The sequence below is a fragment of the Microcaecilia unicolor genome, chromosome 2, assembly GCF_901765095.1.
Source record: "Microcaecilia unicolor chromosome 2, aMicUni1.1, whole genome shotgun sequence".
In the NCBI taxonomy this organism is placed as follows: Eukaryota; Metazoa; Chordata; class Amphibia; order Gymnophiona; family Siphonopidae; genus Microcaecilia; species Microcaecilia unicolor.
In genome coordinates this window covers 659,329,875-659,352,963 of record NC_044032.1, presented here as the reverse complement: position 1 = coordinate 659,352,963, position 23,089 = coordinate 659,329,875, and the positions used below count along the sequence as shown (strand labels likewise).

The following is a 23,089-nucleotide window of genomic DNA, read 5'->3' as shown; positions in this document are numbered from 1 at the left end:
GCGTCCAGAGTCTCTGCTATGATATTGGCATGCGTAGACTGTTCTGGCTGCATGTCTAAGATCATGGACTGGTGGTTCAGGAGAAACTCATGGACATTCCCTGCCTAGAAGACAATCTTTTCCATGACATGGTGGAGGAGGTCGCTGACCTTCCCAAAGAATGAATGTCTCAGCTCACTCCTTCTGCGGCACCTACCTTTCAGAGGTTTTTGAGCGGTAGACAGAAGAGACCCTACTGCTACTGAAAGGCATAGGTTCAGTCCTTCTGACGGCCCTTTCCAACAATCTTAGGATCTTCTGCCTGCAGCAGCAGTGAACCCAGAAGTCCCAGCTAACTCCCCAGTTAAAGCAGGAGATGAGTTTTTGACTGGCTCCAAGAGAACATAGCTGCTGTAAAAGTGACCATCCTGGATAAGCCTACCTGTACGAGGGAGGTTGAATTTTCTCCAAGTAAGATGGCACCTTCTTTGTCTGCCATCATTTACTATGTTATGTTTAACCTTAGAACAGTGGGCTCTTGAAATAATCAGGGTGAGTTACGCCAATACGCATTCATTGGTGGAAGCTCCCTCCAAATTTCCTGCTGAGTGCGTCCAAGTAAGCTCTCAGCACCAGGAATTGCTTACAGAGGAACTCTTCCCTTCTGCAGGCTCATATGGTCAAACCTGTTCCACCAGGGGAGGAATGGAAGGGATTTTATTCCAACTATTTCCTTGTGCCCAAGAAAGCGGGACATACTAGACCTCGGGTCCCTGAACAAATATCTGGTCAAAGAAAGTTCAGTATGGCTTCCCTGGGTACTCTGCTTCCTATGATTCAGGCAAATGATTGGCTATGCTCTGTGGACTTAAAGGATGCTGACACTCACATTCTGATATAGTAACATATAGTAGATGACGGCAGAAAAAGACCTGCACGGTCCATCCAGTCTGCCCAACAAGACAAACTCATATGTGCTACTTTTTGTGTATATCTTACCTTGATTTGCAACTGTCATTTTCAGGGCACAGACCGTAGAAGTCTGCCCAGCAATATCCCCGCCTCCCAACCACCAGCCCCGCCACCCAATCTCGGCTGAGCTCCTGAGGATCCATTTCTTCTGAACAGGATTCCTTTATGTTTATCTCAGCATGTATCTGATTTCAAGTAGGGATACTCCATTACCACTGTTGCGACCTGTATTTCAGCCCTGTGTCCGCTCCAAGGGACATCTCAAAATGTCTTGGAATAGTTGCAGCATCGTTACTTAGACTAGGAGTGCATGTTTTTCCCTAAGATGATAGGCTAATAAATAGCACATCAAAGGAGGGTGCTCAAGAATCAATGCAGAGAACTGTTCGGGTGCTGGATCTACTAGGGTTTGTTATAACCTAACCAAAGTCCCAGGCCACATTGAGCCTGCAAAGAGGTGGGAAAATGTGAGATACAAATGCAATAAATAAATAAATAAATATACTCCTTCTAGTTCAACACTTAGAATTTATAGGAGCCTTAGTAGCCATAGTTCAGGCTTGAGCCTTCTTAGCAGCCCAAAGGGTGGATGCCTTTGCAGCAACTCCCGCCAGTTTCAACAAAGCCTGCAGGTCAGAGCTCAGCAGATGCAAGGAGAACCTGGAAGTTGTGCTGAGCCAAATCAACAAATTAAAGAGCAATAAATCACCTGGACCAGATGTATTCACCTCAGGGCACTGAAAGAATTCAACATGAAATTGCTGGTCTGCTTGTTAATGATCTGTAACTTGTTGTTTAAAATTGTCCATAGTACCTGAAGATTGGAAAGTGGCCAATGTAGTGCTAAATTTTAAAGAGTTGCAGTGGTGATCTGGGAATTAGACCAGTAAGTCTGACATCAGTGCCAGGCAAAATAGACAACATTTTATAAAGACTAAACTTACAGACACAAAACATGGTTTAATGAGACAGAGTCAGCATGGATTCAGCCAAGAGAAGTCATGCCTCACCAATTTGCTTCCTTTGTTTGAATAAGCAGATAAAGGTGAACCCGGTTCATGTAGTGTATCTAGATTTTCAGAAAGCTATTGACATGGTCCCAGCAATGTTCTGTTATGGGTTAGGAACTGGTTAATGGATAGAAAACAGAGGGTAGGGTTAAATGGCCATTTTTCTCAGTGGAGGAGGGTGAATATGGGAGTGCCGTGGGGGTCTGTACTGGGACTGGTGCTATTTAACATATTTATAAATGATCTGAAATTGGAACAAGTGAGGTGATTACATTTGCAGATGACACAAAACTATTCAAAGTTGTTAAAACACATGTAGACTGTAAAAAATTGCGGGAAGAGTTTAAAAAGGGGTTAGACGGTTTCCTAAAGGACAAGTCCATAAACCGCTACTAAATGGACTTGGGAAAAATCTACATTTCCAGGAATAACATGTATAGAATGTTTGTGCGTTTGGGAAGCTTACCAGGTGCCCTTGGCCTGGATTGGCTGCTGTCGTGGACAGGATGCTGGGCTCGATGGACCCATGGTCTTTTCCCAGTGTGGCATCAGTGCATAGATAAAGGCGTGAGAACTCATGTGGATCATATGAGTTTTCAGATAAAGATGATAATTCCAGAGTGCTAATAAAAATATTCTTTGCATTCTCAATTATTGTAGCCCTTCTACAGAAGAAGCCCAGAGGATGTGTAAGGGAGAAGAAAGGATGGTAGAGATGTGGAGTAGCATTTTACAAAGATGTGCAGAAGGGAATTCCCACCCCCTCATAGACATGGGAACTGCTTTATAAAATAGCTTCTGTCTCAGCAAAGACAACCCCCATCCTGATGCAAATAACCCCAACTTCTCTCTCCCAGAGGACACCTAAAATTAAAAAAAACCCTCTTCTGTATCACATGACATTACCCCCCCCCCCCCCCCCCCCGATTTTAACAGTACCTTATTATGAGCACCCTCCCAAAGTCCTCCATTTGTGGCACAAGCCCAACAGATGGCAGTCTCCCTCATACTCCCCCTTCCTTCCCCGAGGCCCTAAAAATTGGTGAGAAACTGCAGTCGCCCCTAGCCCTCCTCCCTTGACTCAGCCCCTGGGTTTACCAGGGCTCCCTGGTATCGAGAGGAAGCAATGACTTGCCAACTACATTCACTCTGCTGCTGCTGCTCAGTACCTCTCCACTCTTATCTCTCCCTACACTCCTCCCTGGGAACTCCTTCATCGGGTAAATCTCTTTTATCTGTACTTTTCTTCTTCACTGCCAACTTCAGACTCCGTTCCTTTTATCTTGCTGCACCGAACGCTTGGAATAGACTTCCAGAGTCAATACGTCAAGCTCCATCTCTGGTCTCGTTCAAATCTTGCTAAAAGCCCACCTTTTTGAGGCTACTTCTAACTCCTATTCACTTGTTCAGTACCCATGTCTGCTTTATAATTCCCACCTTAAGTAATTCCCTGGTCCCTTATTTGTCTTGTTTGTCTTGATTAGATTGTAAGCTCTGTGGAGTAGAGACGTGTTTAGTGTACAGCACTATAGAGATGATGATTAGTAGGAGCGTAGTAGTTACTAAGACCTCAAGTGGTAATACTGCCTTTAACATGGTTTTTATCAAATGTCAACGTATAATCGTATTAATTACTCTTAATGTAAATTAAATTTTTTTTTAATCTGTTCTGTTATCCACAGTTAATGTCATTCACTCTGCTTTTATTGCATCTCTCAGCTCTGCATGCCCTGGATTTTCTCTATTCTTTTCTCTTTCTTTGCTTCTTGTAGTAAACGTGGTGTTGTGTCTCAGTTGCAGATGAATTCCTTTCCTTAACTTTTACATCTGGTACCCATTACAGCTGCAAAGCTATTCTTTCCGCTTCATTTCAGAAACAAAGGAAAGAATGGCTTTACAATAGCCAGGTCTGTGTTCTGAGGCACACGCACACGCCACAGACGTACTTAAGATCTGCTAATTTGTAACATCTGTTGGAAGTACTTGGCCCCAGGTACTACTTTGGTCATGCAAACACAAATAGTTCACAGAGCTCTTGACTGGGTGTTTTTTTCCCCTCCCTTTCAGATTATGAAGCTGGAAATTGAGGAGATTGCGGCTATCAGGTCTTTTGTGTTCTTATGGTGTGGCTCTGGAGAAGGACTGGACCTTGGCAGAATGGTAAGAGTTGCAGGAGAGAAAACCAAAGGGTCTCTAGCAGAGCTGAAAAATGGGAAATTATCAATGTTAAGTACATGTACACAAGTGTTTAAAGCATCCACAACTGACCCAGTGTTAGCTGACACCTCCACACACTTAAATCTGTGGGATACAACCAAAACATCCAGAAAGGCACAAGAATATTCTTCCCAGTGTCTGGTGCCGGCAGTAAGGGAAGGGTACTACTGGATGCATCCCTGGACCAGGTAAGGGGTGCGTGTTCCAATAACATTGGAGGGAGGCTCTTTGGGCTAGGGGCCAGGGGTACCTTGAGAGCCTCTTGTAGGTTGCAGCTAGGCCCACTTTGGCCACGAATGCTGCACTTCACTTCAGTTGATCTTTTGTTTCCAGGCTCAAGACAAAAAAAAAATAAAATCAGTACTTCAAGATAAGTAAAATAAAATGCACTAAATATCCATTCTAAAATTTAGTGCAGTTTTTTTTTATGTAAGGAGCAATTTAAAATTCAGGATTTTGCATGCATTTTGTATTTATTAGGATTTATTTACCACCTTTTTGAAGGCATTCACTCAAGGCGGTGTACAGTAAGAATAGATCAAACATGAACAATAGGTAATTACAGCAGTAAAAATATTCAAATAACAATACAAAGTATGGCATGGTATATTTACTTACAATGTCAATACATTATGTAATGGTACATTTTAATTGATAGTGAAGGGTATAAGCAAAGATGGAACATATAGATAAGAGAGTTAGAGGCGTTAGAAAATAAGGGGGCTAATTTAAAGAAAGTTGCACATGAGGTTGGAGAGATGGTTATATATTATCTTAGCTAGGGTAGAAGTGGATAAATTGTCCTGCTGCAGTATGTGCAGCCCGAGTCACTCCTTGTGTGTGTGTGTGAATTAACAAGTTAGTTACTTCCATTAAAGGCCTGGTTGAAGAGCCAAGCTTTCTTCTGCTTCCTGAAGTAGAGATTGTTAAACGGAGCCTTTTAGGGACTGCATTCCAGTGTGTGGGCTACTCCAGAGAAGGCTCGCTCCGGGTATCACATCGTGTGATGTCCTTTGGAGAGGGTGTGGTTAGTGATAGTCCTTGGGGAGGACCATAGTGTCCTTGGAGGTGTGTAGAGGGTCAACCTGTTCTTCAAGTGCTCAGGGCCATTGCCTTTCAGGGTCTTGAAGATCAGACATAGAATTTTAAATTTAGCCCTGTATTGTACTGGTAGTCGGTGAAGTTTTTGCAAAAATGGTGTGATGTGGTCACGTCGCTTGCAACCTTCTATTAGTCTTGCTGCAGCATTCTGAATCAGTTGGAGCCAGTGCAGGCCCTTTGTAGTCAGACCAGTGTAGTGTGCATTACAGTAATCCAGTCTTGATTTTATCATGGTTTCCTTAGCGCCTGCAGCAGATGAATCCAGGAACTGGTGGATTATGTCCGTCTACCAGCAGGTGGAAATACAGATAAATAAGACTGAAGTTTGTGATACCAGAAGGCCAGTTCCTGCATCAGTATATTTCTGTCTCTAGCAGGTGGTGGATGGCTTCTCTGAGGGTATTCCTGGTCCAGGTGGCCAGTTGAACGAGGGGTTGATTGGCCGAGGGTGCCAACTTTGGGGACATACCTGGTGGATGGGTCTCTGCCTCTCCCTGCTTAACCCTCTTCCCAGGCTGAATTTGGGCTAGGCTGCTCAGACTCCCTTCCTCCCTCACCCCCCCCCCCCCCCAAAAAAAAGAGAGCTTTAAGCTTGCACGCGTTCTGCTTGAACTCTGCCTTGTTCAGAGAGATGGAATGTTTCCTGCTCGGGTCTCCTTTTACAGCGTCTGTTTCTCTCATGTTGGCCTTCCTGCAGGACGGACTGCAGAAGAGGTGAATTGGCCTATAATTCTCTTTGGGTTCAGGTGGCTGCTCTCATGTGTAACAGAGGACGCATGGCCGGTTCTTCTTTGACAGCTCACCTGGATGTGGTTCATTTTCTGCGGAGGGCTCTCCACCTTTCTCTGCCGCTGCGTTGGCTGTGTCCTGCCTGACAGTTGAACCTGGTGCTCCAGACCACTGCAGGCTGCGTTGTTTGAGCCCTTACACAAGACGTCGGATGATGGTGTTTTTGGTGGCCATGGCATCTGCTCGCCAGGTCTCAGAAATTCAGGCCTTGTCTTGTCAAGACTCTATTCTGCAGTGCTCTGAGGGGGGTTTCTATTCAGACCATTCCTTCTTTTATGTCGAAGGTTGTTTCAGCCTTTCATCTCAATCAGACGCTTTTCTTGCCCTCGTTTCGGAAGGAGGATAATCCGGTGGAGTTTGTATCCGTTTGCCTTTTGGATGTGCAGAGGGTGCTCCTCCGGTATCTGGGGGTGTTGAATGACTTTTTGGCATTTGGATCACCTTTTCATGCTCCTTTCTGGGACTTGCAGGTGCGAGGCTGCTTCCAAGGCGACCATTGCTCACTGGATTAAGGAGACCATTTTGTCAGCATACATTTTACACGGGCAGACTCCGCTGTCGGCGCTGCATACTCATTCCATGCGGGTGCAGGCAACTTCTTGGGTGGAAACTTTGGTCCTTCCGTTGGACGGAATTTGTCGGGTGGCTTCTTAAGCTTCCTGCCATATTTCTTTTAAAGCATTACAGGGTGGACACGGCTGCACGGAAGGATGCATGGTTCGGGGTGGAAGTGTTGGGGGGGGGGGGGGGCGCGTTGGCTTCCCGCCCTATGTAGGGTATGCCTTGGTACATCCCACCAGTTCCAGATTCATCTGCTGCAGGCGCTAAGGAAGGTAAAAATTATGTCTCACCTGATAATTTTCTTTTCTTAAGCCACAGCAGATGAATCCAGGATCCCTCCCTGTTGGACGCTGCGTAATTTTTTTTTTCTTCTTCTGAGCGGTCTTCATGCCTTTGCTTTGCCTCTTTCTCAGGTGCAGACTCAGACAGAGAAAGGGTGCACTCCAGAGACAGGAGTTCAGTAGGAGTGGTGCTTCAGTTCCGCTGTTTCTCTTTGATTGGATTATAGTTTTTGTTGTGAGGAAGGTTTCTGAGTTTTGGTTACTTCGTTGTGGTTTTCAAATTACTTTCCACTGCTTCTGAATGACATATACTAACTGATGCAGGGGCTGGCCGTCTGGTATCACTGCCTTCAGTCTTGTTTATCTCTGTCTCCACCTGCTGGTAGATGGACATAACTCACCAGTTCCTGGATTCATCTGCTATGGCTAAAGGAAAGAAAATTATCAGGTAAGATATACTTTTACCATACCTACCATGCTACCTTTCTATCATTGTAGTTTTACCACTGATTCTCCTGTGTTGACAATTCTTACTGGACCAGGGGTACGATTAGCATGGGAAAATCTTGAGTGAACTACTGCACTAAAGGATAGTGAAGCTTAAAGCCTCTTAGGCCTCTGTTTTTCATATTTTGTGTTCAAGTATTTAAATTGAATTAAAAAAAGCTGTATACAATATGAACAAAAAATTAATCTGTAACCACTATATTATACAACAGTTTATCTAGGCTACATTATTTTAGTATCTGCAACCATCATGCATAAATCACAACCGTTTAGTGCAATTGAATTTTGCCATAAAAACTACAATTTCCTTAAAGAACAACATTTGGCTCTTTTAAATTACATTCAGAAGGCTGTAAAGCGAAGCTTGATATCCAGCCTTTCCTACTCGCACCCTGCATTTCCCTGAAAAGCCATAATTAATTCCAGAGATGTATGTAAAAATGATGATTGAACACTATACTGTCTATTGGTAGAACCCCTTAAGAAAACAGATCATCTTTAACCTTTCATTGCCAAGATCCTGTCTACTCTCTCCAGACGTGCATTTGCTTCACTCTGCTACTCTTCATTATTTAATTGGCATATTATATGCATGAATCATCTCCCATTGGAGAATCAGTTCTGCTCTGTTCTTCGTAAGAAACAGATATAAAACCATTGCCGATTGTACTGCTTTTTTCAAATCTGGTATACTTTTTACTACATAAGCCGCATTGAACCTGCTGTATGTGGGGAAAGCGCGGGGTACAAATGTATAAATAATAATAATAACAACACATTCATTTTATTCCATTTAGCATTAAGGGTATTGGCAGTTCTTGGAGGGAGACAGTCAGAGGTTAAACTCAATAATGCTCTTCTCCCCCTTTTGACCTATGCATACTTTTTTATAGTCTCTAAAACGCAGAACATGCCACCATATATGATCCTTAGTTCCTCATGGATTTTCAATCCCCCCCTCCAGATTTTTAGACAAAGCCATTATTAAAGTTTAGTGCATTGCATTTCAAGTCCTGAGATGCACAATATGGTTGCTATATGGGTTCACTGCTTTTTCCAGGCTTTATGCTTTGCACATATATCAATTGGGTCTTCTTAAACATTTTCTTTATTAACTGTTCAAAGTACATTCAAAAAGGTACAGTTAGTATGCACTTTCTTCTACATATGATCCCCTTCCACAAGAGTATCAAACATAGGTACATTCAATGTTTAACCCTTATACCATTCCTAGGCCACCCCCGAACAGCGAAAAGGACTTTCCTTTCCCTTATTGAGACAAGGAGGAAAAAACTAACCCATTTATCATTTCGTATTCCAGTTTTCCACACAATATATCAGTCAAGGTTCTCCCACATCTTTTGCTTTGGATGATAACAAATTCCAGAATAACTCCCATATAGCTTGGAATGACATGAGTTGAGGTTGAAGGGGGGGGCAGACTCGGGAGTAAGTGGTGAACTGGATAGAAAACTGGTTGACCGACAGGTGGCAGAGGGTGGTGCTAAATGGAATCCGCTCGGAGGAAAGGATGGTGAGCGATGGGGTTCCTCGGGGGTTGGTGCTGGGGCTCATATATTTGTGAGAGATATTGCTGAAGGGTTGGAAGGAGATATTAATGTGTTGATAAGTATTAAGTATAGACCTTCGTATCCTCTTCTCCCTTCAGTGTCTGCGTAAGTGGGGATTCAGAAGATCTGAAGACATTTGCTGGATTAAAACTAATAAAAACAACCCTGGGAAGATGAAGACTCTGGATCCAAAAGCAGTCTTCCAACGCACAAAGGTAAGGGAGGTGGTGGAGATGAAAAAGGTAATGGAGTTCAAAAATGCGTGGGATAAACATAAAGGAATCCTGTTCAGAAGGAATGGATCCTCAGAAGCTTAGCGCAGATTGGGTGGCAGAGTGCTGGGCAGCCTTCTGCGGTCCGTGCCCTGAAAATGGCAGGTGCAAATCAAGGTCAGGTATACACATAAAGTAACACATATGAGTTTATCTTGTTGGCCAGACTGGATGGACCATACAGGTCTTTCTCAGCTGTCATCTACTATGTTACTGTCCAGCTTATTTTTTAAGGAGATCGCCGTCCATCTTCCGACACAAATCGGGCGATGGCTGGCAATCTCCTAAAACCGGCCAAATTGGTAAAATCGAAAGCCGATTTTGGCCAGTGCCAACTGCTTTCTGTCGGGGAGCCGGCCAAGCTACAAGGGGGCGTGTCGGTAGGGTAGCGAAGGCGGGACGTGGGCATGCTTTGAGATGGCCGGCTTTGCCCGATAATGGAAAAAAGAAAGCCGGCCTTGACGAGCATTTCGCCGGCTTCACTTGGTCCCTTTTTTTTCACGACCAAGCTTCAGGTGCCCCAAATGACCACTGGAGGGAATCAGGGATGACCTCCCCTTACTCCCCCAGTGGTCACCAACCCCCTCACACCTTTTTTTTAGGTGTGAGGGGGTTGGTGACCACTGGGGGAGTAAGGGGAGTATATATACAGTGGGGGAAATAAGTATTTGATCCCTTGCTGATTTTGTAAGTTTGCCCACTGACAAAGACATGAGCAGCCCATAATTGAAGGGTAGGTTATTGGTAACAGTGAGAGATAGCACATCACAAATTAAATCCGGAAAATCACATTGTGGAAAGTATATGAATTTATTTGCATTCTGCAGAGGGAAATAAGTATTTGATCCCCCACCAACCAGTAAGAGATCTGGCCCCTACAGACCAGGTAGATGCTCCAAATCAACTCGTTACTTGCATGACAGACAGCTGTCGGCAATGGTCACCTGTATGAAAGACACCTGTCCACAGACTCAGTGAATCAGTCAGACTCTAACCTCTACAAAATGGCCAAGAGCAAGGAGCTGTCTAAGGATGTCAGGGACAAGATCATACACCTGCACAAGGCTGGAATGGGCTACAAAACCATCAGTAAGACGCTGGGCGAGAAGGAGACAACTGTTGGTGCCATAGTAAGAAAATGGAAGAAGTACAAAATGACTGTCAATCGACAAAGATCTGGGGCTCCACGCAAAATCTCACCTCGTGGGGTATCCTTGATCATGAGGAAGGTTAGAAATCAGCCTACAACTACAAGGGGGGAACTTGTCAATGATCTCAAGGTAGCTGGGACCACTGTCACCACGAAAACCATTGGTAACACATTACGACATAACGGATTGCAATCCTGCAGTGCCCGCAAGGTCCCCCTGCTCCGGAAGGCACATGTGACGGCCCGTCTGAAGTTTGCCAGTGAACACCTGGATGATGCCGAGAGTGATTGGGAGAAGGTGCTGTGGTCAGATGAGACAAAAATTGAGCTCTTTGGCATGAACTCAACTCGCCGTGTTTGGAGGAAGAGAAATGCTGCCTATGACCCAAAGAACACCGTCCCCACTGTCAAGCATGGAGGTGGAAATGTTATGTTTTGGGGGTGTTTCTCTGCTAAGGGCACAGGACTACTTCACCGCATCAATGGGAGAATGGATGGGGCCATGTACCGTACAATTCTGAGTGACAACCTCCTTCCCTCCGCCAGGGCCTTAAAAATGGGTCGTGGCTGGGTCTTCCAGCACGACAATGACCCAAAACATACAGCCAAGGCAACAAAGGAGTGGCTCAGGAAGAAGCACATTAGGGTCATGGAGTGGCCTAGCCAGTCACCAGACCTTAATCCCATTGAAAACTTATGGAGGGAGCTGAAGCTGCGAGTTGCCAAGCGACAGCCCAGAACTCTTAATGATTTAGAGATGATCTGCAAAGAGGAGTGGACCAAAATTCCTCCTGACATGTGTGCAAACCTCATCATCAACTACAGAAGACGTCTGACCGCTGTGCTTGCCAACAAGGGTTTTGCCACCAAGTATTAGGTCTTGTTTGCCAGAGGGATTAAATACTTATTTCCCTCTGCAGAATGCAAATAAATTCATATACTTTCCACAATGTGATTTTCCGGATTTAATTTGTGATGTGCTATCTCTCACTGTTACCAATAACCTACCCTTCAATTATGGGCTGCTCATGTCTTTGTCAGTGGGCAAACTTACAAAATCAGCAAGGGATCAAATACTTATTTCCCCCACTGTATACCCACTAAATACTGCTCCAGAGATCTGCATACTGCTGTCAGGGAGCTGGGTATGACATTTGAGGCTGGCAAATATATATATATTTGCCAGCCTCAAATGTCATACCCAGCTCCCTTACAGCAGTATGCAGATCTCTGGAGCAGTATTTAGTGGGTGCCTTTCAGGCAGGTGGACCCAGGCCCATCCTCCCCTACCTGTTACACTTGTGGTGGTAAATGTTAAGCCCTCTAAACTCCCTCAAAACCCACTGTACCCACATGTAGGTGCCCCCCTTGACCCATAAGGGCTATGGTAATGGTGTACAATTTGGGGAGTGGATTTGGGGGGGCTCAGCACCCAAGGTAAGGGAGGTATGCGCCTGGGAGCAATTTTTGAAGTCCACTGCAGTGCCCCCTAGGGTGCCTGGTTGGTGTCCTGGCATGTGAGGGGGACTAGTGCACTACAAATGCTGGACCCTCCCACGACCAAATGCCTTGCATTTGGCAGGGTTTGAGATCGGCGGCCTCGGTTTCCATTTTTGGCGAAAACCGATGCCAGCCATCTCAAACCCGGCCATCTCTGACATTTGGCCGGCCCCAACCATATTATCGAAACGAAAGATGGCCGGCCATCTTTTTCGATAATACGGTTCGGGACTGCTCTTTGTGGCGCCGGCCAAATAGATGGCCGGCCATCTATTTGGCCGGTGCTGTTTGATTATGTCCCTCCACGTTACTTCCTCACCGTCCTTCTCATAAGGCCTTGACGCTGCTAGTTTCCTCGGATTCCCTTTTCTCATTCATCAGTGATGCAGCAGGTACTGGATACTGAATTCAAGACTGGATTTTGGGGGGTGTATGATATGTGGTTGCAATCCAAAGAAGATGGTTGTAATTCCAAAACACAAATGACAAGTATCACTAATAACTAACTATTGCCAGGGCATAGAGATCAGAAAGTCTGCTTTAGGCTCCTTTATAATCACAGGTCCAAATAAACTCCTATAACATGCATATGAATACTTACTCCTAAACATATGTTCTAACACTTATATACAGTCACCATGATATAACATTGAAATCATTTCTTGAACAACCCATAGCAAAATGGTGCACTTAAAAGGCTTCAAAATAATTTTCCCATCCAAGAAATCAGCATTTCAAATCCCAGTGGAGATCTCCGTTTCACCAAAGGCTTCGTCAGGGGATGTGGAACTCAGAGCTGCATTTCACTGAACATGCTATCTCATTATGCACTACAGAGATCTTGGTGTATCGCCATAGAACATGCTCCCTGCGTTAATGCGTAATGAGATAGCATGTTTAGGAATAAATATTCATATGCCTGGTACAGGAGGTTTTTTAGGACCTATGATTATAGAGGAGCCTAAAACAGCTGTTTGTTGTTTAAAATCTATTCACTGGCTGTTTGAGGTCCTTTTCTCCTAATGTATAAGTTGTTATCAGTCTATTTATTCTACACATAGTATAGAAAGTGCCATTCCATATACACTTGCTTTCCGTCAGTTTTCATTTTTGCCTGCACAGTCTCCCATGGGATCAGGTAAATAGAGGAATAAGGGGGAGCAGAGTGAGGTGCCATTGTGTTTGACATCTTTACGTCCTCCCTTCCCTGAATACCTTTCTGCATCTTTTGAGCAGAGGAGAAGTGGACTAGGAAGAAGATTGGGGGATGGAAAGAGAAGGGATGATGGGTGGAAGAAGTGAAAGGGTCATATTGTGCTGGAGCCACCTCCATTTCCAGAGGAGGGAGTGGGGTGCCATTTGGTTCCTCCTGCCCTGATGTCGGCAGATATCAGACACTACACTATGACTTTTAGTTTCAGAGTTCAGTACCGGTGTTGGAGAGAGCATTATCTTTGTACAGTATTGCTTAGAATTAATTTTCTGACAACTGACTTCCCAGTCAGCTAATTGTTTCCCACCTCTTCTGCATGCCTTTCCTCTAGTCTTGATATTAAGGTCATGGCTTTCTCCAGTTCTCGTCTGGCCTTCTGAATGCTCCCTTTCAAAAGGCTTCATTCACATGCAGATAGACAAGAGCAGAATTCATGGCCCTGCTTTTGGGGCCTCCCATTCTTCTCATTGTGCTTGTCTCTTGTGGTTGGTTGGTTGGGGCTGGGGGATGGTCTTTGCCACTTTCTCATGGTCTTGGAACATTAAAAGCATTGCATTGAAATGTAGATGAGCCATGACACATGAGTAACTAAGGGAATCTTGAAGGTACTCTTCATCCCAACTTTGCCCCTTGCCTTTCATTTAGAAGAGGTCAGGTCAGTTCCTCTTGTTGCTGGGATACACCCAAAAGCTTTAGATGAAATAGTGTCTTGATTACTTTTGTTGAGCCACTTATTCACTAGCATAGTTTAGAACATGACTCTAAAGAAACTTGACAGTGACAGAAGCTTTAATGTCACCTTGAAAACTATGTACGTACTGCACATGCCCTCCCAACTCTTTTAACATAAGTTGATGGCAAAAAAAGAGACCAGTTTGTTCATCCAGTCTGCCCTGTGCTCCTGGAGGAATTCAGTATGAAAAAAACTGCACATATTATTAAAATTCTGTATACTATATTAATACAAGACCACTGGCTCCAAGTAGTAATTAATGTACAGAAGGAAAAGTTCATACTCAAAAATTGCTGAAAACCAGAAGCTCTAGGTCTGGTTCTCTTAATGAAGTTTTGGGGAAAATCTGCACTAAAAACTGCAAAAATGTGCCCCTTTTTTATTTCGCAAAGTCACCGGGTCCAAAGAGCTTCAGGCAATGCTGATTTTTTGCAGCAATACAGCAGTGTTCAGTATTGTGAATATTTGTATTCGCTTAGGCCTAGTGGTTAGGGTGGTGGACTTTGGTCCTGGGGAACTGAGGAACTGAGTTCGATTCCCGGCACAGGCAGCTCCTTGTGACTCTGGGCAAGTCACTTAACCCTCCATTGCCCCATGTAAGCCGCATTGAGCCTGCCATGAGTGGGAAAGCGCAGGGTAACAAAAAATAAAAAATATTCATAGTCAGCCAAATAGTGATTTAAATTGGAATATGAATAATCCAGGTCTCTACTGTGCTAAATCCTACTGAAATCAACACTTGGAGCCCTGTTTACTAAAGCCACGTTAGAGGCATGGTAATGTTTTTAGTGGCGCACTAACCGTGTAGATGCCTGTAATATTCCTATGGGCGTCTACACGGTTAGCGTGCATTAATTTTTAGCATGCGCTAGAAATGCTAGAACAGCTTAGTAAACAGGGCCCATATTCTCCAAAATAAGATTATCACTTAAATATGGCTAACATACAATTAAAGTATTACAATGAAAAAATATTAATGAACATGTGGACTACAAGAGTAATTAGGCATGACAGGCAAACAAAGAAGTTATAGGAGTAGTCATTATGGACCTTATTCTATAAAGGTTACGCACCTAAATTTACACTTCTAAAATTTGTGCTCCTAAATTATGAGCATAATCTATTTTGGAGCATAAAGTGTTCTTGTAATTTAGGAGCATAAATTATGCTCATAAATTTAGGGGGTCCTTTTACTAAGATGCGCCGAACAATGGTCTGCGCTGTTGTAGATGCGTGTATTGGACGTGCACAAGTCCATTTTTCAGCATGAATGCAAAAAAGGCCTTTATTTTTGCCAAAAATGGACGTGCAGCTAAATGAAAATTGGCGCACGTCCATTTTGGGTCTGAGACCTTACTGCCACGCGGTCTCACGCGGTAACCGTCTACGCGTGTAGAATGGCAATTACCGTCTGGTTTCTGCTGCGCTCCGGGAAATAAAATTATTTCTAGCATGTGTAATGGACACACGTAAAAAACGAAATTACTATCCGGGCCACGCGGTAGCCAGGCGGTAACTCTGAATTGACGCGCGTTGGGCATGCTTACGTGTTTACACGGCTTAGTAAAAGGACCCCTGGGAGCATAAATTTTCGGAGCGTAACTTTAGAACCATATCCTTTATAGAATAAGGCCCTATATGTAAATCTTGTAATATTTTGAAGGTCAGATAATTGTTGATGGTTCTTATTTTCTTTGGGATGGAGTTCCACCCTTTTAGAACCAAGATGAGAAAAACCTTTGTTCAGTATTGACTTGTACTTTATATTTTTGTAGGTTGGAAAGTGGAGGATGAGATGGTCTCTGGCACCTTGGTATAGCATTGCGAGTTGGGAGGTCTTTTATAGTTTGCATGTAGTTGGGTGCCAGCCCATATAGTATTTTGTAGATGAAGCTACAGGATTTGAAGACTATCTCATAACCTTTTTCGAAGCCAGTGTATTCTAATGAAGAGTGGAGACTCCTTCTCAAATTTAGAGACTTTGTAAATCAATCTTGCTGATGTATCTAATGTTTGTAATTTCTTTAGTAGCCACTCTTTCCTCATGTTCAGCATCTCCCTTCTCTGTGTCCCCCTATACTTCCCTTTCCATCTCCCCGCATTCACCATCACCACTCTGTCCCTATTCCCTCCCCTTGTGTCCAGTATCACTCATGTGTTCCTATGCCTCCCCAAGTCTAGCATCTCCCTTCTATGTTCCTATGCTCCCCCATGTTTAGCAGCATCCCTCTGTGTCCATATACCCCCTCCCATGTCTGGTATTACTCCCTTTGTGTCCATATACAATCTGCATTGATCATCTCACCTTTCCTCCCTCCAGTCTAACATCTCTCTCCTCTCCAAAGCTGCCTCTGTCCCCTTCAACTCCAGCCCTCCCTCCAGTGCTACGTCTGTCCCCTTCAGCTCCAGCGTTGCCTCTGTCTCCTTCAGTTCTACCCCTCCCAGCCCTCCCGCTGTCCAGTTCCAGCCCTCCCCCTTCCTTCTCTCTCCTCCAGTGCTACCTCTTGTTGCCTTCAGCTTCAGCCCTCCCTCCTTCCTTCTGCCTTTGTCTCCTTCAGCTCAATCCCTCCCTTCCCTCCAGTGCTGCCTCTGTTGCCTTTGGCTCCATCACTCTCCTTTCCTTCCCTCTCCTCTATCGCTGCCTCTGTCTACTTAAATCCAGCCCTTGCTCCCTCCACCGCTTCCTTTGTCCCCTTCAGCTCCCTCCCTGCCTTCCTTCCTTCCCTCCAGCACTGCCTTTGTCCCCTTCAGCTCCAGTCTGCCCTCCCTCTCTCCAGTGCTGCCCCTTCCCCCGCGTGGGTCTGGCATTTTGTTTTTGCCGCAAAGATCCCCACCACAGGTGTGCTCTGGGTCTTCCCTCCTCTGCCAGCTCCCGCCTTCTGATGTAACTTTCTGTTTTTGTTTTGGGTCCCCATCTCTGTGTCATTCTCTACCTTCAACTACTGTGCTGCTCTTGAAGTCTGCTTCATTGGATGCCATGTGCCCTCACTTTATACTTTTAGCTTACAGTACCTTTTGAACCAGTCTGAAAGACAATATATTTGGTCAAGCTGTGCTGGCTAGCTTTGTTTTGATATTGCAGCTCCTACATTTTCTTCCGATTGGGCTGTTTCTGAACAATGTCCACTTATAATAAGAGCAGCAGCCCTAAGCTTGGAGTCACTGACTAGAGTGTCTAACTCTCTTGCTTGTTGATGGAAAAACAATGCTTTCTTTCCCCCCCCCCCCCCCCACCCCCTCAGAAAATGCTGAAACAACAACAGAAACACTTTACTTCTTGATCTGTCAGTACCTTCTTGAGTCTCCCAGTGCAAACTTTTAATTTTGACTGGTTAACATAGAAAGTTGAAATGCATATTTAGTAAACGTAGGTGCTCTGTTCCTGACATGGAGGTATTCCTTTCTGCCTGTGCCTTATAGCTACCTTCATTTAACAGAGTGGGCATGCTTAGGGCTGATAAGCCGTGCAGTGGCAGGAAAAGGGTTGAAGGATCAGGTGAAAGGTGAATGGGGATGGAGAGAGGGTAAGTGGTATTGGTTTGCACATGGAAGAATTGTAACTTGGCAAACTGGACGGGCCAATTTGGTCTTTTTCTGCCATCAGTTGATATGTTGCACTTCTCATTGCTTCTGTGCGTGTAGGAGCATTGCCTGATGGGAATCAAAGGCACAGTGCGTCGCAGTACTGATGGGGATTTCATTCATGCCAATGTGGACATTGACCTCATTATCACTGAAGAGCCAGAGATTGGAAATATAGAGAAGCCTGTTGAGATTTTTCATATCATTGAACATTTCTGCTTGGGACGGAGACGACTTCACCTCTTTGGAAGGGATAGTACAATCAGGCCTGGTAAGAGGAGCATCACTTTATTTAGTTCCATGTAGAAAACATTACTGCCAGAATTCTGCACCAAAAAAATCTAAATTCTGCAAGTTTGTCATAATTTAACCAATATTACAGCCCCCCCCCCCCCCCCCCGCACACAGATATCATCTATGTTTTCCCAGCTCCCTCCCAGCACCCACAGCATCCACTTTTTTTTTTTTTTTACAGCTTCCTCCCCGCCTGCACCACTCGTGAGGTTGGAGCTGCATGGGAAGTACCTTTTTGGGGCAGGAGAGAACCCCACTCTTTCTTGCCTGCTGCCACTGGTCTGGGCTGGTACCTGGAGGTTAGAGGTGCCGCCGCTTTTTCCAAATGGCCACCAAGACTTCCTGCAGGCTATGTCATGAGATTACCGATTGAAGTCTCAGTGGCCATTTTGAAAAGGCGGTGGCACTAGCCAGAGAGTGGCAGTATTGGGCAGGAAAGAGGAAGGGCTCTTTTCTGCCTACGAAAAGGCCACTAGACCACCAGGGTGTACTCAGGCCTGGGAGAGCGGCGGGGGAGCCAACCAGCCTCCCTTTGCCATTGACTGGGGAGGGCCCACCAAGGCTGGGGGGGGGGGGGGGGTACAGCAGCGGGGAGGCCAGCCATCCAGCCTCAGAGTGCAGATTCTGCGCAAAAATGCAGAATTCTGCACAGATTCTGTGGTTCGCAGTCGTGCAGAATTCCAGCAGGAGTAAAAACATCATAGAAGTTTACATAAAAAGTTCAAAATAAAACAAAATTCCCCAGTAAAACAATAGCCCAAATTCCTCATAGCAGAAACTCAGTCCTTTAATTAAAAAAAAAAAAAATTCCTACATCTTGCACTTAGACTAATTTTACTTTGTTTTTCCTACTCCTGAAAAGTTGTGACTCAGTAACATAATAATCATATGCTAATTATTTAAATGAGGGGAATGATGAGCTTCTGTGCTTACATCCTGTGCATACAATTACATAAAATTTGTAGTCCTATATTAATCCAAAAATTAACTGGGGTGGGGCTGTGAGGCAGGATGGGGCAGTGTAGAAGTCTAGCCACAGTGTTATGCCTCCTTAGCAACCCACATTCCCTCTCCCAGGGCTGTTTTCGTCCCCAGACCCATTTCTCCATATGCCTCTTTCCCAGTATATTGCTACTTATAATCACCCAAACTGCACACGACCCCCAGGACTTCCTTTTCCAGGAAGATGAAAAGGTACCTACCTGGAATTCGTTGCCAGAGAATGTGATAAAGGCGGTTTGGAAAATCAAAATCAAAAATTAAAATCAAAATGAAAAAAAAAAAAAAAGATGACCAGATTACATGTAAATTGATCGGCTTCTATTGTTCACAACAGAGGATTTCAAAAGCGGTGTGAGACAACTTGATTACATAATCTAAAATTGCAGTAGTCTACCACAGCATTCAGAGTAAACTTAGTACTGAAAGTAACCTGAGTGCTGTGGTAGTGGGCAATCCAGTGAAATTCTCCTTTGTGAACAGTAGCAGCTGATTAATTTACTTGCAATCTGGTCATTTTTATTTTTCACTCCAACTCAGCCTGAGGTTCCACACCGACTGTGTTAATACTGTATTTTCTCTTATGCATTTTTCTATTACTGAGCCTCTGTATTTCTTTTAAATATAAATATGAGTCATAAATGAAGGAATTAATTAACACAAAGACACATTATAAAATAACTAGTAAAAAAGGTCCGTTTCTGAGACCAATGAAACGGGTGCTAGCAAGGTTTTCATCAGAATGTGTGTGTGAGAGTGACTGTGTGTGAGAGAGAGACAGAGTGAATGTGCGAGTGTGTGTGTGACATAGAGTGAGGCTGCGTGTGTGATATTATGTGTTTGAGAAAGAATGAGTGTGCGGCAGGGCCCCCGTCTCCCGCCCTCTTTCCCCCTCCTCCGTGTCTTCCCTCCCCCCCTCCCAGTTTCAGTGTCGTGGCCCCCCTCCCTCCGCCTTTCAGGGTCGTGGCCCTCCCGTCCTCCCTCCCACTGCCATGTTCAAGCTGGCTCCCTCCCACTGCCACGTTCAAGCTGGCTCCTTCCCATGTTCAGGCTGGCTGGCTCGTTCCCTCCCTTCCTCCGACGTTCAGTCTGCCTGCCTGCCTGCCTGCCTCCCTCTCTCCCACGTTCAGGCTGGCTTGCTCCCTCGCTTCCTCCTGTGTCAGTGCTCCGCCCTCGACGTCATCGCGTTGTTACGCGAGGGTGGGGCGATGGTACTCCTCCTTTATTTCTTGCAGGCGATGCGTGTGACGTCACGAACGGGTGGGCGATGTGATTCGTGGAGTGTAACTGCTCCGCCCTCAATGTCATCACGTTTGATGCGAGGGTGGGGCAGACACTCATGGAGAAAAAGCGATCTACACCATGACATTTTAGAACGTTGGGAGACTTGAGGCTTCATTAGAACGTTGGAGGTGCGTTTTATATAGAGAGATGTCAACTTAAAATAACAATATAAAAACTAACTAGTTCTCCACAATATAAAATATTGACATTTCTATCTATATATTCATGATATATTTTTAGTAGTATTGGAGTGTAAACCACTTTGATTTTCTGAAAGTGGCAAAGCAAATGATGTAATAAACATGAACAAATCCCCGTGTATACAAAACATCACATTATGTCCATGTCATTTGTTCAACCTTCTCGCTGTATGAGGATAAACATAGACAATATTTACATTTACATTTTTCTTATTGCGGTTTCGCAGTGTCTGACCGTCCTTTCCCATGAATTTATTTATAATTTTTTATGTGAAAGATATATTTTACTGTGTGGTCACAGACACTTTAAATATTTTATACAATTTACAACTTTTTATGTTGTGGACAGTTTTTATATAATTATTGTAAGTTATTTATTTATTATATTTGTATCCCGCATTTTCCCTCTAAAAGCAGGCTCAATGTGGCTTACATAGTAATAGGTAACACAGAATTTTGTTATGTAAAGTAGGAAATTAAGTATAACATAATAGAAGTTATCAAGATTACTGTGTTTTTTGGGTTTTACTGTATATGTATGTGTGTAGATTCTAAATTATTCATTTCATAGATGATTCACGTTTATACGTTAGTACATAAGTATTGCCATACTGGGAAAGACCAAAGGTCCATCAAGCCCAGCATCCTGTTTCCAACAGTGGTAGGTTTTTGGACCTCTGACAGAGCTGCCTCCTGGCCATCTCTGCTCCTCATTCGGTTTTACATTTCTGCAGAGCCTGGTGGTTCTTTTGTTAACAAACCCTGACTGTAAGTGGTTGTTGTAGGTTTGGCTGGGCTGCTACCCTATGAAGAAATAGTTTAGGGCCGAGAGGGGAGATATAATAGAGGTCTATAAAAGCATGAATGGGATGGAACATAGGGAACAGTTATTCACCCATTTAGATAGTATAAAGTATACAAGACATTTCTTGAAATTAACTGGGAGCAATTTTTTTTTTAATTGTTTGATCAATGTACAGTTAAGCCATGAAATTTATTGCTAGAGGATGATGTCAAGTCTAGCTGGGTATAAAAAGGTTAGGACAAATTTCTGGAGGACCAGTTGTTTTTTTTTTTAAACAGTTCTCAGCCATGTAAAAGTGAGGATTGTTACCTTTTATTTTTGGGAGTGATCAACCGCGAAGGGATGTTTTATAAAATTTGGCTGGGCACTTCCAAGTGCCACAGGTGGTATCTAATAGAGTCGATATGCTGGGCTTCCTGGAGTCCTGCTCTGATCCAGCTGTGATTTCTTTTCTCCATCTTTAGGCTGGCTGACTGTGGGTCCCACGCTCACAAATAGCAACTTTAACCCGGAGACATATGCCTCCTACTTCACAGCTCCTAATGCCCAGACGACAGGTTGCACTGAGGAAATTGAGAGACTACGCCCAAAGTCTCCACCCCCTAAATCAGACCGTGGTGGTGGAGCTCCGCGAGGAGGAGGAAGAGGTGGGGCCTCAGCAGGCCGTGGAGAGAGGGGCAGAGAGAGAATGCGTGGAAACTTCCGTGGAGAGAGAGGAGCATTCAGAGGTGGCCGTGGAGGACGAGGGAGCTTCCCTCCTCGTTAACTGCATTGCCTCCTCCGCCTTCTAATTGTATTTTTTTCTTATAATAGAGGCTAATTCTGGCAGACAGTGTGGCTGGACTGAGCTGTGCTCTGTGACGCATCCCAGAACTGCCGTCTACCTCCTTGATGCGACGATGAGGCAGGAACCTGGGGATGCTAGCAAAGTATGGGACCAGCTGTCTCTAGGGGATCTTCTTCTTCCACAACCCACATTAAGACCTACATACATCAGGGGAGGTGCAGACTCCAGTACCAGCTGAGGACAGGATACTTCAGTTTCTCATTACTAAGGCTCTTCCTCAGGGATCTTGGTGGCACTCCTCTACAGCCCAGAATTTGTAAAATATCAACATACAGCCTGGAGGAGGTCAGCAGTAACTGAATGCCGAGGTTAAGGAGATGGGACATGATGTGACTGCACTGTGGTAGCCAACCTAAAGGCAGACAGCTTGTTAAATGATATGTATTGTATGTGAATTACACATCTCAGCTGTTCAATCTGTTACTGGAAGCGCTGGGGATATGATGACAATCTTTTGTGACAAACATGTTCTGCAAAATATTTTAACTTGTTTCCTGATGAACTGTTTTACTTGAAAGTGTTTAACCATTGTCATTTTTTAAAACCTCTGTATTAAGTTTAAGATTTGTTTATTCTAACATGCAAGTTTCATCTCCAAGAAAACTCAGCCTCTAGTGTGTCAGTTGCCATTTTCGTAAACGTCAGGCTGCTGAGGGCCGATCCCTGGGCTTCCCTGGCCATGATGTACGTCTACCTGGCTGCAGTGAGATTTGGGATTAGTGAGATGGATGTTTTGCGTTTAGTGCCTTGTAAAAGTCTTAATGCATTTGTTTCTGCTGTTTAAAAAATGATTCCAAATGCATTAGAATAAGTTTCACTAATCTACACTCAAACCACAAATAAAATCCCTAATAATATACTTTGTTTATGTATTTGGATCACACCTTTTTAGACGAGTTACATTCAGGTAGAATAGGTGTTGTAAATGTTTTTCACTCTTTAAAAAAATTAAAACAAAAGTATTTTTGTGTTTGTTGTTGTTTTTAATAAAAAAAAAAAGCAAAGCATTGTGGTAAAAAGTCTTAAATAATGTTTTTTTCTTGTACTGGTACAAATCACCTGCCCAACATGGCCAAAATTTGGCTTGTGCCTGCTTCAGGGTCATATGATGTTACCTAAATAGGGAATCTGAAACATCCAGCATTTAGTCAGGTTCTTGCTATAGCTGAAAGAATCTATTAAGCAAATGAGTCCTACGTGGCTCACACGTGCCATAAGAATG

The 23,089-nt window shown here is 44.1% G+C and overlaps 1 protein-coding gene across 2 annotated transcripts in view; it reads left to right on the top strand.

Annotated features, from left to right (window-relative positions):
* The window catches only part of METTL14 (methyltransferase like 14), a 96,428-nt gene extending 73,593 nt beyond the window's left edge, over window positions 1-22,835 (top strand). For both annotated transcript variants that reach the window (XM_030191799.1, XM_030191798.1), the window contains 4 exons: window positions 4,029-4,121; window positions 9,087-9,203; window positions 17,499-17,709; window positions 21,485-22,835. In XM_030191799.1, coding sequence (XP_030047659.1) covers window positions 4,029-4,121; window positions 9,087-9,203; window positions 17,499-17,709; window positions 21,485-21,786 — 723 coding nt within the window. In that variant the 3' untranslated portion in view covers window positions 21,787-22,835. The remainder of the gene's footprint in view (window positions 1-4,028; window positions 4,122-9,086; window positions 9,204-17,498; window positions 17,710-21,484) is intronic.
* Window positions 22,836-23,089: the final 254 nt, after the last annotated feature.